Source organism: Artemia franciscana, chromosome 5, assembly GCF_032884065.1.
Source record: "Artemia franciscana chromosome 5, ASM3288406v1, whole genome shotgun sequence".
Classification (NCBI taxonomy): Eukaryota; Metazoa; Arthropoda; class Branchiopoda; order Anostraca; family Artemiidae; genus Artemia; species Artemia franciscana.
In genome coordinates this window covers 53,760,656-53,776,471 of record NC_088867.1, presented here as the reverse complement: position 1 = coordinate 53,776,471, position 15,816 = coordinate 53,760,656, and the positions used below count along the sequence as shown (strand labels likewise).

General features: G+C 34.4%; 1 protein-coding gene across 11 annotated transcripts in view; it reads right to left on the bottom strand.

Moving 5' to 3' along the window:
• LOC136027600 (mitogen-activated protein kinase-binding protein 1-like) overlaps positions 1–15,816 on the bottom strand; it is a 215,511-nt gene that overhangs the window by 58,855 nt on the left and 140,840 nt on the right. For all 11 annotated transcript variants that reach the window (XM_065705011.1, XM_065705005.1, XM_065705009.1 and 8 more), the window contains 2 exons: positions 15,483–15,617; positions 4,550–4,747 (listed from right to left, as the gene is read on the bottom strand). In XM_065705011.1, coding sequence (XP_065561083.1) covers positions 4,550–4,747; positions 15,483–15,617 — 333 coding nt within the window. The remainder of the gene's footprint in view (positions 1–4,549; positions 4,748–15,482; positions 15,618–15,816) is intronic.

Below are 15,816 nucleotides of genomic sequence, written 5' to 3'. Positions count from 1 at the left end.
CGACGTGTCAAAACGAGTGGAGTCCCAAAGCTTTTAAAATCTTGCTTTAGTAAAAACAAAATACATTTTAAGTGTTTTCATTTTTTTTTTTTTTTACTTGAATTAATAAAAAAAATATTAAAACTTTAAGGAATAAATATCACTATAAGTATATTAACAATCCACCGTCATTTGTTGTTTTTTTTTTTCTGTAAAGTGCATATTATTTTCTGGTCTTGAGATGGCATGAGGGTTATCAGTCCTACTCGTGTTAATTTTTGCTCGTTTTGAGTTTGACTCAGTTGTTTATTGTAATTTCAGTTCTTTTCGAGTTTTATTTGTTTATTGATAGTGATTTGTGGTGGTTTTATGCTTGGAAGATTATTTCCTTTATTTCTGCTCATTTTTGGCATATGAAGCTCTTTACTTTTTTTTGAAAAACTTGTTTTATGGAAAAGTAAATAATCTAGTTTAAGTATTGTATAATATCAGGGAAAGCAGCATAGCATTTCCTACAGATTTATTTCTATTTGGGAACCAATCAAACATGAACGAAAACGGCATATTACGCTTTCCAATTACATAAAAAAGGGCACAACTTAAAGAGAAAATGATAGTCAGATCAGTGAGAAAGAACTGAACAGAAACCAAATCCTCAATTATCCTTTTGTGTATCGAAACTGCTCAATTTTTTTTATGTTTCACGATTGACAACAGCATCAATTTAGTTCACCGAATTATTTAATTTATCAACTTTATTAAACTAATCAGAGCCAAAAGTGAAGAAATACAAGGCGCCACACACAAAGTGTTACAGATCAATAAATAGAAAGCCATAAATTGGATTAAAAAAACAGTACTACTTAATTTTGATTAGCCTCAGAGGGAATAGATATTAATTCAAAATATATTGGGACTTGAGAACAGGACACAGGCTGTTTCCAGCCAAATTGGCGTTGACTGTTGTTGATGTTTCATGTGCTAGATCTTTTTTTACAGAGGAAGGTGGCAAGCCTATCACCCTGTCTTGCAGCAATTGGGACCAAACCTCGGGCCCCGTATTGCCAACCCAAGATCAATCCAATTTTTTTACCACAGAGTTCAGTGTTTATTTATTGAACAAAAAATTTACACAAAATACACAAAAACGGACATCCCCTCTCACCCCCAAAGGCTCCATGGCCAGAAAAACAGGGAAAAAAGGAGAAAAAAAATAAATACAACATAAATCGTAAAATAATCCGTAGACCATAATTCATTACTAACTTTAGGACTACACGACGGGAGAAACCAAACCGCAACACCCAAATCATCAAAACGGTATAAATCTGACCAGCAAAGGCCAATCCTCAGCCAACAGCCCTACCCTCATAGCCCCAAAACAAAACTACAATAATTAAAATACACTACAGAATTGTCAACAATAATAATAATAACTAAAAAGTTTATAATTTAACATTATATTTAAATTTTAATTTTACTCTATACATTAAACCCTTCTGGAAGAAAATTCAACAGCGTTATTTGAACTTGCCAAACGAATGACTTATGCCACGAATGACTACTTACTACCTTATGCCTCAGCTGGTAGGGAATTCCATAACTTGCGACTACCGGATTAAAGTTGGACCCAACGCACCGCATAGGAACAATTACATCGGTAGAATTTTGAAGGGCATATGAGAAAAAATTAGAAGCTAAATATGGAAAACGTACGGGTAAGGCAAACGGTGTACGCAAATGGTTGGGGACTCCTTGAGGAGGCGGTAAAATGGGAGGTAGAGCTTTGAATCACACCTCACAATAGAATTGCTCTATCTGAACCTTTATTTTTAGAAAGAGTCACCAAAAAAAGTATAAGTATTTAAGAGAAGATATGAAAGATACACCTTTAAGGCAAATATGTTCTACGACCACACTGGCTTTTCTTTCCTTTCTTGGTTTCATACCTTTAAGGCAAAAACTGAGCAGCTTCGGAAATGTGAATTCTGAATATTTAGTAAATGGTATTGTAAATGGTAAATGGTAAATTTGTAAATGGCATCGTTTTAAATGACAAGTAACCCATAATGACTTCCGAAGGTTTCGGGGCGGCGCATCTCGTGTATTCCTGAAGAACCTAAACAGTCTTTTTGACTATAAACAAGTTTAAGATGAGCAATTTTTCAATTTAATGAAAGTTGACCAAGTTTTTGGCTTGTGATGCTAGTTTTTGCTCAATTTTCATGGTAATTGACTCAAAGCTTTGCAAAAAACTTTACACAGTTTGCCTCTTTGTCACAACTCTACTTTTTGAAACAATAAAAAACTTTAGCGTAAAGAGCGAGGTGTAGAGGAAGGGACAACCCCTTTCATATACAGAATAATATCTGTTCGTTTTAATTTCTAATGTCGCTCCTTTCTTGCAGTTAAAAAAAACTTGTTTTTTTATTTTATTTAATTTCTGAACGTTTTTGAATTAACACGTGTTTTGATTTTGACTCACCACAATTGAATGATTAAAACGAAATTTGCACATTTTTTTTCCTAAATAGCTTCCTCATAGTTTTGATTGGACGATTTTGATAAAACAAAGGGGTGGGGGAGGAGGCCTAGTTGCCCTCCAACTTTTGGCTACTTAAAAATGCAACTTGATTATTTTTTTTTTTTTTACGAACTATTTGTTATTAACAAATATACGGAACTTACGAATTAACTTACGTAATGAACTTCTATATTTATGTATTTTTATTATGTATATGAGGGGGTTCACCCCATCGTCAATACCTCGCTCCTTACACTAGAGTTTGAATGTTGTCCCAATTCATTAAAAATGACCCCTGAATCACGAAGGCCGTACAATAAATATTTGAAATTGCTAAAATACTTTATCGTAAAAAGCAAGATTTTGTGGAGGTGACGAATCCCTTTATATGCGTAATATTTTCTGTTCGTTTTAAATTTAATAAATAAAAAAAAAACAAGTTTTTTTAACGGAAAGAAAGGAGCGACATTAAAACTTAAAACGAACAGAAATTACTTCGTATATGAAAGGGGATGAATCCTCATCAACGCCCCGCTCTTTACGCTAAAGTTTTTAACTGTTTTAAAAACTAGAGTTAAGAGAAAGAGTCAAACTTTAGCGTAAAGAGCGGGGCGTTGATGAGGAAGCATCCCCTTTCATATACGGAATAATTTCTGTTCGTTTTAAGTTTTAATGTTGCTCCTTACTTTCCTTTAAAAAAAACTTTTATTTTTTATTCAATATCTACCAGAAAAGGAACGCCAGATTCAAACTAAATTTGACAGCATTGTGAGAGCTTGGCTCTTAGATGTTCCTTTTAGACATTAAATAAAAAAAAAGTTTTTTTAACTGAAAGTAAGGAGCGACATTAAAACTTAAAACGAACAGAAATTACTTCGTATATGAAAGGGGCTACTTTCTCCTCAACACCCCGCTCTTATAAATAATTAATAAGAAAATATTTATTTTCACATTGTTTCTTTTTTAATAATGCTAGAAAATCCGGCATAATGCTAGAAATTCTCTTCCCTCATGATAAATTCCTCCATGGAAAGATCCTCCCACGAAACCCCCTTCCCCCAACTCACTTCAAACCCAAAGCGAAAAAGTTCCCCTGAAAACGTCTGTAAACTTCATAATAACCATTACTGTATGCAAACAATAGTCAAAGATTGTAACTTGCAGCCTCTCCCCCGGGGAGTGTGGGGGTCGAAGTCGTCCCCAAAGACATAGTTGTTAGGTATTCGACTAAGCTGAACAGAGTGGCTATCTCAAAATTTTGATCCGGTGACTTTGGACAAAAAATGTACGTGGGAGGGGGCCTCGTGCCCTCCAATTTTTTGGTCACTTAAAAAAGACACTAGAACTTTTAATTTCTGCTAGAATAAGCCCTCTTGCGACATTTTGGGACCACGGGGTCGTTACAATCATCCCTCGAAAGAAAAAAAATCAAATAAACACGCATCCTCGATCTGTCTTCTGGCAAAAAATACAAAATTCAACATTTTTGTAGATAGGAGCTTGAAACTTCTACAATAGGGTTCTCTAATACGCTGAATTTGATGGGATGATTTTCGTTAAGATTCTATGACTTTTAGGGGGTGTTTCCCCCTATTTTCTAAAATAAGGTATATTTTCTCAGGCTTGTAGCTTTTGATGGGTAAGACTAAACTTGACTAAACTTATATTTAAAATCAGCATTAAAATTCAATTCTTTTAATGTAACTATTGGTATCAAAATCCCACTTTTCAGAGTTTCAGTTTCTATTAAGCCGGGTCGCTCCTTACTAGAGTTCGTTACCATGAACTGTTTGATTAGTATTAGTCTTTATTATTAAATTAGTATTCGCCAAATATGCTCACTCTAGGAGGGACCCCGAAACTTCGTCAGCCTAAGGGAAAAAAGGGAATGTGAAATAACGCATAGAAAACCGTAATATGTAAAGAAAAGTCCTAAGTACTTTTTAGTACTTTTATATAAGTTTTTATAAAAGTTTCATAAAAGGGCATTTTTATAACTTAATTTCTACTTAAATTAAAATAAACGCAAAGGGATCAATAACTTACCTTGATTAATGTCCCGTCTTCGGCCAAAGAGCCACGAAAAGTCTTGCTATGCTTCCCACTTCCGGAATTATAGACACGGATATTTCGATCCTGACAGGCAGCCAATACATGTTTGTTCGTCTGGTCTGCTTCCATATCATACAGGGTGCCCTTTGCATTAACGTTGTGCGATCGTGAAAATTGATAAGAGCTGCCGTTCTTTAAATAAAGGAATAGAACGTTATCAGGAGGTTCTGTTAAAACGGATAACAGCAATGTAAAAATCGTGGAAATTGATTAGAGTCGCCGTTCTTTAAATAAAGGAACAGAACGTTATCAGGAGGTTCTGTTAAAAAGGATAATAGCAATGTAAAAATCGTGAAAATTGACTAGAGCTGCCGTTCTTTAAATAAAGGAACAGAACATTACCAGGATTTTCTGTTAAAAAAGCATAATAGCAACGTAAAAATCACGAAAATTGATAAGAGCTGTCGTTCTCTAAATAAAGGAGCAGAACGTTATCAGGAGGTTCTGTTAAAAAGGATAATAGCAATGTAAAAATCGTGGAAATTGATTAGAGTCGCCGTTCTTTAAATAAAGGAACAGAACGTTATCAGGAGGTTCTGTTAAAAAGGATAATAGCAATGTAAAAATCGTGAAAATTGACTAGAGCTGCCGTTCTTTAAATAAAGGAACAGAACATTATCAGGATTTTCTGTTAAAAAAACATAATAGCAACGTAAAAATTGCGAAAATTGATAAGAGCTGCCGTTCTTTAAATAAAGGAATAGAACGTTATCAGGAGGTTATGTTAAAAAGGGTAATAGCAACGTAAAAATCGTGGAAATTGATTAAAGCCGCCGTTCTTTAAATAAAGGAACAAAACGTTATCAGGATCTGTTAAAAAGGATAATAGCAACATAAAAATAACTAGAGCTGCCGTTCTTTAAATAAAGGAACAGAACGTTATCAGGAAGTTCTGTTAAAAAAGCATAATAGCAACGTAAAAATCGCGAAAATTGATAAGAGCTGCCGTTCTTTAAATAAAGGACAGAACGCTATCAGGAGGTTCTGTTAAAAAGGGTAATAGCAACGTGAAAATCGTGGAAATTGATTAGAGCCGCCGTTCTTTAAATAAAGGAACAGAACATTATCAGGATTTTCTGTTAAAAAAGCATAATAGCAACGTAAAAATCGTGGAAATTGATAAGAGCTGCCGTTCTTAAAATAAAGGAACGTTATCAGGAGAGTCTGCTAAAAAAGTATAATAGCAATCTAAAAACTAAAACTTCATCGCCAGCTTCAAGTGAAGTGTTGAAGCATAGGAAATAGTTAATACACCCATGAACAGAACGACACATGCGACGGTGCCACCTGGGGGAAAACTAGCAGGGTAAACAGCTGCTTTCCCGGTAAACTTCCTTTAATATTTTACAGTTATTTTACAGATAGTATTTCCTAAGTAGAATAAGATATTGGGCTCGATTTATGAAAGCTTCATTCAATTGGCTCAATTACTTTCTGTAGAAAATGAAAGAAAGTTCGTCCAGAAAGCGATTCCTTACCCTATGTTTTGCGTCGCATTTGTCGTTCTTGATGGGATTAGACATCGCCCGGAATATTTCTTGCTCATCCAGAGCAACTATAAAACGGACACACTGGGGTTGACCTTAACATATCTCTATATCCGTCAAGATTCAATCATGACTGCAATTATGAATAAAACAGTCTGTTTACAAATATGAAAACATGTATTAACCAAAAAATCATGCAAGAGATACTGGTTCATAAGAAACTCATTTTTAGGGTCAAGTACTCTATGTGCTATCAGGTCAGACAAGGGTCTTCTACAATAGAGTTGGGCATTAGATATGACAACTGACGTCACAATCCACCTCGGTGGTGCCGATCTCCGTTTCATGGCCCTTCAGCAAGGAAGTACAATCGAGGACTAGAGGGTCAGCCATCGTGTTACCTGACAGCATGTTGAAGTAGGTAACGGGAGAAGAAGAATTAAAGCATCCTCTCTCCTCTTCATAGGTTAGTCCGTGTACGAATTCCTATATGGCTGAACTAGAACACTTCCTATTACATGGTTACGTTCAACCAGGCCTGATTGAGATCTGACACCGTTCTGAAAAATGTCGTGATGACAAGACTTTAAGGCCCCTTTCGAAGATGCTCCACCCGGTTTGGTTGAGATTCTACAATTCTGTCAGTGAGATGTAATGGTGAAAAGAATTTAGGGGCCCCATCCCCCCAAATGTGAGACTGTAGGGGAAACCCGACATTAGATAACTAACCTAGTAACTCCTACTTCCCCTCCCCCAAGTTGAGTTTCTTGTTTTATGGCATTTATACTTTTGTATTTATGAACATCTCCAGTACAAATTTTTTTCGCAGTCATTTTAAAAGAAAGGGTACTAAATTTTTACGACGACTCACGATACAATGTTCAACTACCACAGGCCTACCATCTACCGTATGAAAAGTCAATCTTTCCTAAAAAATAATTGCCTAGAGAATTTGTTAACCATACATAAAAAAAACTCATGCGTATAACCTGAGAAGGCAATTTAAAAACCAGTAGTATATAAAAATAAGATAAGAATTTTATCATTGTTTACATTTTATTAGAATGCATTACATTATTTAGGCTTAGATTGACATCAGAATAGCAATATTTTTTTTCTATTTCGCGTTCTTAATATTTCAATTTTCATCCCCTAACCCTGAGGCTAGGTACAGGGCATATTGTTATTAATATTATCATCACTATTATTCTTTATTACTTTAACAGGTTTACCCTTCCCACAACCCCCAATGCAAATTCCTGACGACGCCATAACCATACATAAGAAAAGTCGTGCGTATAAATTGAGAAGGTAATATAATAACTAGTATTATATAAAAGATATCACAAGAATTTTATTTCGAAACCGTAGGAACGGAAAAAAACTAAAAGATTTCATAATAGGAAAACATTACCCTTTACACAAGATACAAAACAAGAATAACAAACAACAACGGAATATAAACATTATATCAAAATTTTTACAAAACTTAAGAAAAAGTTAGTGCACACAAGACAAAAACAAAAAAAATAATAATTTAGTTTAAAAAATAAGTTGACAAGATGTATAAAATAAGTAGTTTATAGCTCAGGTGAGATGAAGCGTGCAAAAAAAAAAAAATAATATAGTTAAAATTATTCAACTCTATGCAATTCAATAATAAGCTATTCTTGAAAGCACTGTAAAGTAACAGGCGGACTATAACCCAAAAAGAGAAAAGTATAACAGGCTAATTAACTACTACTACTACTAAGCCGCCTGAGGCCATCACAGCTACGCACGCTCCTCCTGCAAACTAATCTATTCAAGGCCTCCCTCTTTTGCACCCTCCCAGGAAGTTCCCATTTCCTTTAAGTCTTTATTTATGACATCCTTCCAACCTAGACAAGGACGACCTGCTTTCCGTGTAGCCCCAGACGGTTTGCCAAAAAGGACAATCTTCGGCAATCTGTCATCCACAGAACATGGCCTAGCCATCTCAACCTATCCTTCATTATAGCCATAAAAAGCGGGATTGAGCCACATTTTTCATACAACCTACTGTTTGAAATACGGTCAATCAGCCGGGTACCCAGAACGATTCGTAGGCAATTTCTCTGGAAAACGTCTAGTAAATTTTCATCTGCTTTTCGGAGTGTCCATGCTTCAGAGCCATATTTGACCACTGTCATCACTGTTGCTTCCATTTTTCTTATCTTGGTTTGCAGACTTATCTTTCTATTCTTCCAACTTTTTTTAACTGTGAAAAAATGAGCCTTAGCTATTCTACTTTTAACATCTTCATTGCTCCCACCGTTTTTACTGATAATACTACCAAGGTAAGTGAAGCTCCCAACCTGATCAATCTTTTCGTTACCCAACGTCAACTTTTCATCTTCACTTAATGAATGAATTTTTAGAGGTTTTACGAGTTCAGGGTGCTAAAATAGGCTTGAAAATTAATGTTAAGAAGACTAAGTCACTAAGGTTAGGAATAAGTGAAGATGAACAGGTGACCTTAGGTAACGAAAAGATTGATCAGGTTGGGAGCTTCAGTTACCTTGGTAGTATTATTAGTAAAGATGGTGGGAGCAGTGAAGATGTTAAAAGTAGAATAGCTAAAGCTCAGGGTGTTTTTTCACAGTTAAAAAAAGTTTGGAAGAATAGAAAGATAAGCCTACAAACCAAGATTAGAATATTGAAAGCTACAGTGATGACAGTGGTCAAATATGGCTCTGAAGCATGGACACTCCGAAAAGCAGATGAAAATTTACTAGATGTTTTCCAGAGAAATTGCCTACGGATTGTTCTGGGTACCCGGCTGACTGACCGTATTTCAAACAGTAGGTTGTACGAAAAGTGTGGTTCAATCCCGCTTTCTGGGGCTATAATGAAAGAAAGGTTGAGATGGCTAGGCCACGTTCTACGGATGAAGGATGACAGATTACCGAAGATTGTCCTTTTTGGCCAACCGTCTGGGGCTACACGGAAAGCAGGTCGTCCTTGTCTGGGTTGGGAGGATGTCATAAATAAGGATTTAAAGGAAATGGGAACTTCCTGGGAGGGTGTAAAGAGGGAGGCTTTAAATAGATTAGGTTGGAGGAGGAGCGTGCGTAGCTGTGTTGGCCTCAGGCGGCTTGGTGCTGCAGTGAGTTATTAGTAGTAGTAGTAGTAGTTAGTGACTTAGTATTCTCAACATTAATTTTCAAGCCTATTCTAGCACCCTGAACTCGCAAAACCTCTAAAAATTCATTCATTTTGCTCACACTTTCATCTATGCTTAAATCATCAGCATAATCTAAGTCCAGGAGAGTTTTTCCTCCCCATTTGATTCCATGGTCTCCAATTGCCTTTCCTGTGCTCCTTAAGACGAAGTCCATCAAAATGACCCAAGGGGGATAGATCACAACCCTGCTTAACTCCTGATTTAATACAAAACCAGTTGCTAACCTCATTTCCTACCTTAACCGCAGCAGTATTATTCTCGTACATAGCACAAATCACTTTAATTTATTTTTCTGGTATAACATATAACGATAAAACCTTTGTTAACGCTCTTCTATCAACAGAATCGAAAGCTTGCTCATAATCGATAAAACTGAGGACCAAAGGTGTTTGACAACTAATGCACTTTTCAATTGTTAACCAAAGAATGAAAACTTGGTCGACATATCCTCTGCCTTTTCTATAACCGCACTGTTCTTCCCTTAAAATTTTGTCTACATCATCTCTCAGTTTAAAAGTATCATATTACTCAGTAATTTGCTACCTACAGAGACCAGACTAATACCTCGATAATTACGAAACTCACTCTTGTCACCTTTCTTATACAGTGGTTTAATTAAGGTTTTACTAAAATCATTAGGTACTTCCCCTTTTTCAAAAATCATGTTCATAATCTTCAGTAGCTTATTCCTAACCTCAGAGCCACCTTATTTAAGAAACTCATTTATCACACTATCAGCACCTGGAGCCTTATTATTTTTTAATCCTTTTAGTACTGTCGCTAATTCTTCCTCACTAAACAAATCTTCCTTCACATCCAAGGTATCACAAACTTTTTCATTTTCCTCTATATCTTTTCCTACAACTGTATCTCGGTTTAGCACATTCTCAAAATGTTCCACCTAATTAAGGTTAAGTAATAAGCTAAAATTATTAAATTTGATTTTTTCTCATTTTTTTAGTATTGTTTGTAACGTCTTTATACTATAAACTACATAAAATCAAATACATTTTAAAACTCAGAGGCGACGGTTCAGAAGGGGGGGGCAGCTGCCCACTCCTAGATTTTGAAAATGCCAGTTTTCGTATTTTCGTCTAAAAATATAAGGAATACTCCCAACCTAGGACCTCCCTCCCCCTATTTTTTTGCTCGTAAAAACGTAACAAAAATGCGTAATAACAAATTTTTGATGGGTGTTTTAAAGTTTTTTAATTTGTAATCCCCCCATCCTTGAGCAAAAATGCTGTGACTGAGACTGCTTAGGCAGAGAAATCATGGTAGGATGTAGCTTTTTTCAGTCATTTCATAAATAACGAGATAATGGAGATAAATCATAATTAATTCCCACCTCTAGCGTACATTTATTTTGTACATGCAGAGGAAAAATTTATAAATTACTATTGCTACTATTGTTATGTAAGGTCAGTCTTCAGATTACCCTTAAAAGGCAACTAAGGAGGAATGGACCTTGAAGAGAGAACACAATTTGGGGAGAAAGGAAAAGATCAAGAAAGATAAAAAATCTACTTTCAGAAATCAATTGCTAGTCAAATACACGGTATCGTCTCAATGTGTGAAATAATTAAATCAGAAAAAAATATCGAGAATACATCTTTTGATCCATCAAGGGAGGCTATATCCCTCAATTCCAAACGCTATGCCCACATAATATCAGAATAGAAAACATTATAGGTGCAATATCCGAAAGTTTAAAGCTAAGGGTATTGGCCTTGTAAGACATTCCCACAAAGAAAAGACGAAAAACTGAGAGGACTGATGTTGGTTCTTAGAATTTCGTTCTTAGAAAATATCATTTCGTTTTTTTTTTTTTGTGAACAGTCGTTTACTAGATTTTAAAAATAATTATCATGTGATTAACAATAATTATCAATAATGATTTTAAAAATTAAATAAGAATTAAAATAATTAGAATAAAAAAATAATAATAGATTTTAAAAATAACATTTAAAAAATATTTTAAAAAATTTATCAATAAAATTACCTTCATATCACTATCAGCAAAATACCTTCTATCACTGTTTATTCAATATATAAAAATAAAAAGCAACTAAGTTTAACAATAAAAAAATGAAAACATTTCTTATACCCTCTAGACAACAATCGTAAATTTTTTTCTGCTCAGGTAACAACTAATCTTTACAGAGATTTTCGCTAATAGCTGATTAGGCTATCTGGACTGTCTATTCATAAAAAAAGGAAAGAAATAATGGACTAACAAATAGATATAATAAGAATAAAAAAAATAAATTAAGATACCTCTGTTTACCTTTTTAAGTTAAAATATTTCATAATTTTCTATTAATATTAAAAACAAATTTAGAAATAAAATTATTCAAATAGCAAAAATAATTAAATAGGAACAAACTTAATTACCTGTTATATCTATTTTCACGTAAAAACGTATTTTGGTAAATATGGAGGAGTTTAAATTGGTGACCTAGCTAAGATATAGACATACCTTTAGAGTCAAAATTGCATCCTGAATCCAAATATAACATTCATTTACGTCGGAAATGATTTTCACCCATACCCTCCTAATGTGCAAGTATATAGGTTAGGTTGTTTATACAATTCAGGGTATATATGTTCACACTAAAATTCAGACAATTCGGGGGTGGGAGTAAAGTTCATTTCCAACACAAATGAATGTTATATTTGGATTCAGGATGCATTTTTAACTCTGAAGATATGTCTATTTCTTAGCTAGGTCAGTAATTTCAAACTCCTCCATATTTACCCATATTTTTTATTCATAGAAATAGAAAGTTTGATCTACATCTACTTCTTAATCTAAACTACATCCTATTCTTTATTTGATGAATTTATATTCATCAAATCAAATCTGATGTATCACATAAAATTACACTTTTTTGTAAAACTTATATTTCTACATCATAATTAATCTATATCTACATAATAATCTATACCATCATAAAAATACATCTTTTAAGAAATCCCCCCCAACCATATACTTATCATAAAATTCATAAAATTAAATTTAAAAAATAAGTTTCTCAATTGAAAGCAAGGAGCAACATTAAAACTAAAAACGAACAGAAATTATTCCGCATACGAATCGGTTGCCCCCCTCCCCTGCTCAGTACCTTACTCTTCACGCTAAAGTTTTTAACACTTTTAAAAAAGCTGCCCATTCTAATTAAACGGCCCTTGTGTTTCAAGAGATGCTCTCAAAACATGGAGACAAGCATTCAAACTTTAGCATAAATAGGCTTTTACGCTTTCAGGCTCGTAGCCTTTTAAAACTAGAAGGTAATATTAAGGGTAAAAGGGTAAAACGTAAAAGGGTAACACTAAGCTAAACACTTACTTGGAATCAACATAATAAGTTGATTCTTTTGATATATTTATTGGTAAAAAAGTTTCGGTTACTAATTTAGAGTTTCGGTTACTATTGAGCCGTGTCACTCCTTACTTACAGTTCACTACCACGAACTGTTTAAAAAGGAAAAGAAGAAACAAATGAACAAATCAATGAAAAGACAAGCCCCTGCGATATTTCCGCATTGTTACAGAGTGGAATACAATTCATTTATATACAGGCCATGAAAATATTGGCAAACCAATCAATTCTGATTGCAAAGTCAGCAGGGAATTTTAATGTAATTCAAGACGAAAAACAAATACGGCATCAAGCCAAAGGTAAAATGGACACCAAAAAATTTACATGGTTTCTCAACCCGGGTTTGGCCGAGCCTAAGGCTCCAAAGAAGTTGCCAAGGGAGTCCAAAAAATTTGAAAAGGGTCTTCATAAGAAACATCGAGTTGATATGAAGTTGATATGAGCATGAATTCCCTCGGGAAAGTAATTTACTTTAATCGTTCAACATATATAAAAAACAATTTGTATAAACACAAATGTAAAAGCGAAAAAGATAAACATAAAGGAACAAATAAATAATGAGAAAATCGAACAAGAAAAAAGATAAAATGAGAACAGGGACCGAATTATAGTCAAAACCAGAGTTCTAAGACAGAAGAAGTTGTAGAAAATAATTCACTACATTCGGGGCCGTATTCAGGGATTATTTTCGGACGGCGTGGAGGGAGGGGGGAACAAGCAGGTAGCTCCCATGGATTAAAAAATAGTCTACATTATTTTATTCAAAATTGAAAAATCAAAAAAATAATTCAGTTTAGTTCAGTTTACTTTATTTATAATCCAAACACATTTAACTAATATCCAAGTACCCGTCCAAAGAAAGATGCAAAAAAGCACTTGTGACTGGGAGGGTACTTAAAACTCATATTCTAATTAATAATCCACTAAAAACATAAAAAAAAGAAGAAGAAAAAAGATAACCAATAACGACCAATCTCTCATCAACTCATCAATAATAATAACCAATCTCATACTAATAATAACAATAATAATAATAATAATAATAATAATAATAATAATAATAATAATAATAATAATAATAATAATAATAATAATAATAATAATAATAATAATAATAATAATAATAATAATAATACTATGAACCTTGGCCTAATAAATACTTTTCCAATTAAAAACTATGAATCTTGGCCTAATAAATACTTTTTCAATTTACTTTTTAATAGCCCCGGGTGCTCAGCCACCCGAATGCTCCCCGGAACAAAGTTCCAGACTTTAGGCCCTGAAAATCTAGTAGGGAAGCCGGCCCTGGTTCCACTTCTGTGCGGTATGACGAAATCACTAGCGTGACGCGTTCATAATGATGCAACGATCTTTTTTCACTAAAATAATTGCGAAAAACCTCTAGACTTACATTATTCCAACACTGATAGGAAAAAATTCCAACTGGGTACTCCCGTAGTTGTCCTACATACAGCACTTCTAACTTTTTGAAGCAAACTGTAGTGTTGTGCTCACCTTCAACATATCCATCAACGCATCGCTTTATTTTGAAGAATCTGAACACGTTAAAAATTCAGATAAAAATTGCTTGCCCATAAAATGCACCCATACGAAATATAAGGGTGAATCAGAGCGTGGTATAGAAGCAATAAAACTCTCGGAGGTAAAAACTACACATATAAAATTTAAAATCATTGAATCCATTCGTACCCTTTTCTCCACTTTAGACTTATTGCCTGGTTGAGACCTTGCATTACTATTATATGACTGAAAAAAAGGCTTTTAGAAAAAACTCATGGATTATGACAAACAAGCTGTTCTAAAGCTAAACCTTGGCGGGGGTAGGCAATTAAGAGCCTTTATGGGTGTTTTTAATGCTAAAATATGTTTAAAAAGAATCATGCCTCGTTTTAAGGCCTACCCAAAGTTCAAGCATTAAACTCCCTAGTCAATTCTTTTTCTTAGGCGGCAACTCGATCAAACATAAAGGTATCAATTTTCTTTGTCGCCTCAGCTAAACAAACATAAGAAGGTTGAACTTAAGGGGTTTCTTACTCAAAATTACGATTAGGTGCATGTTATTTTTGACAGTTCTTCTTTTAATTATTTATACAATATGATTTTTTATTTGTATTTATTAACTGACAGTTTGATGTCTGCACGCTACTTATTCTCTAGACTCTGTTTAAACAGGTTGCAGCTAACTAATACTTGACTGAATCGCTCCTGAACAATCCCAGTGCTTGGTTAGTCCCTTGGTTTAATTTATGCATTCCCACACGCTCCGATTACAGCTGGATCTAGTCTTTTGAGGGGAATTTTGACTTCAGAACACAAATATGTAAAGTATTTGAAAGGACTGCAGCCAGGAAGTATAAACTATAGAAATAAGTTTCTGATTGTTGAATAAAAAATTTGTTCCTCTATTTTTTGATACCCCACAACAACAGTGTCAAGTATAGCAATCTAGAATGCAAACCCGAAACAGGTTTTATAATTATTTTGGAATTATAAAACAAAATAATTGTCGGCTTTAAGGTTTGATTAGATCAAAATGTTCACCAGATTTTTTTATTTCTATTGACATAAAAGCCACCGAAACCACTAATTCAGGAGCGTCAGGCAAACTCCAAATGTTTAACATTGATGGTATAGGAAGATTCCTTGAGAGTGCGTCTTGCCTTAACTATTCATATTACTATTGCGTCTCATAATAAATCTCGTCTTAACGAAATTTGTTAGCCAAGTCAATAGATTGATCTCCACGTGAAAGACGGGTCTAAAAACACTTACTTCCTGTAGCTCCCGGAAAATTATTGATTTATCAGCGCCACACGACACTAATTGAAGTTGACCTCCGTAAAACAAGAAACGAACAGCCGTTATTGACGAGGAGTGGTCATCAAGAGTTTGCACGAACTGATGTTTCTAAAGAAAGAAAAAACAATTAAAGATAACTAGTACCAAAACTCGTCGGGCGACAAACACAGTTGCCCTCCCACAAAGTCCTAAGCTACCTCGCCCCCTCTCTCCACCCGAAATAACCACCTCTCTCCACCTGCTTAAAATTATGAACTCGATTTCCACGTTGTGAGACAAAACAGAGCAGACTTGTCAAAACTATTTC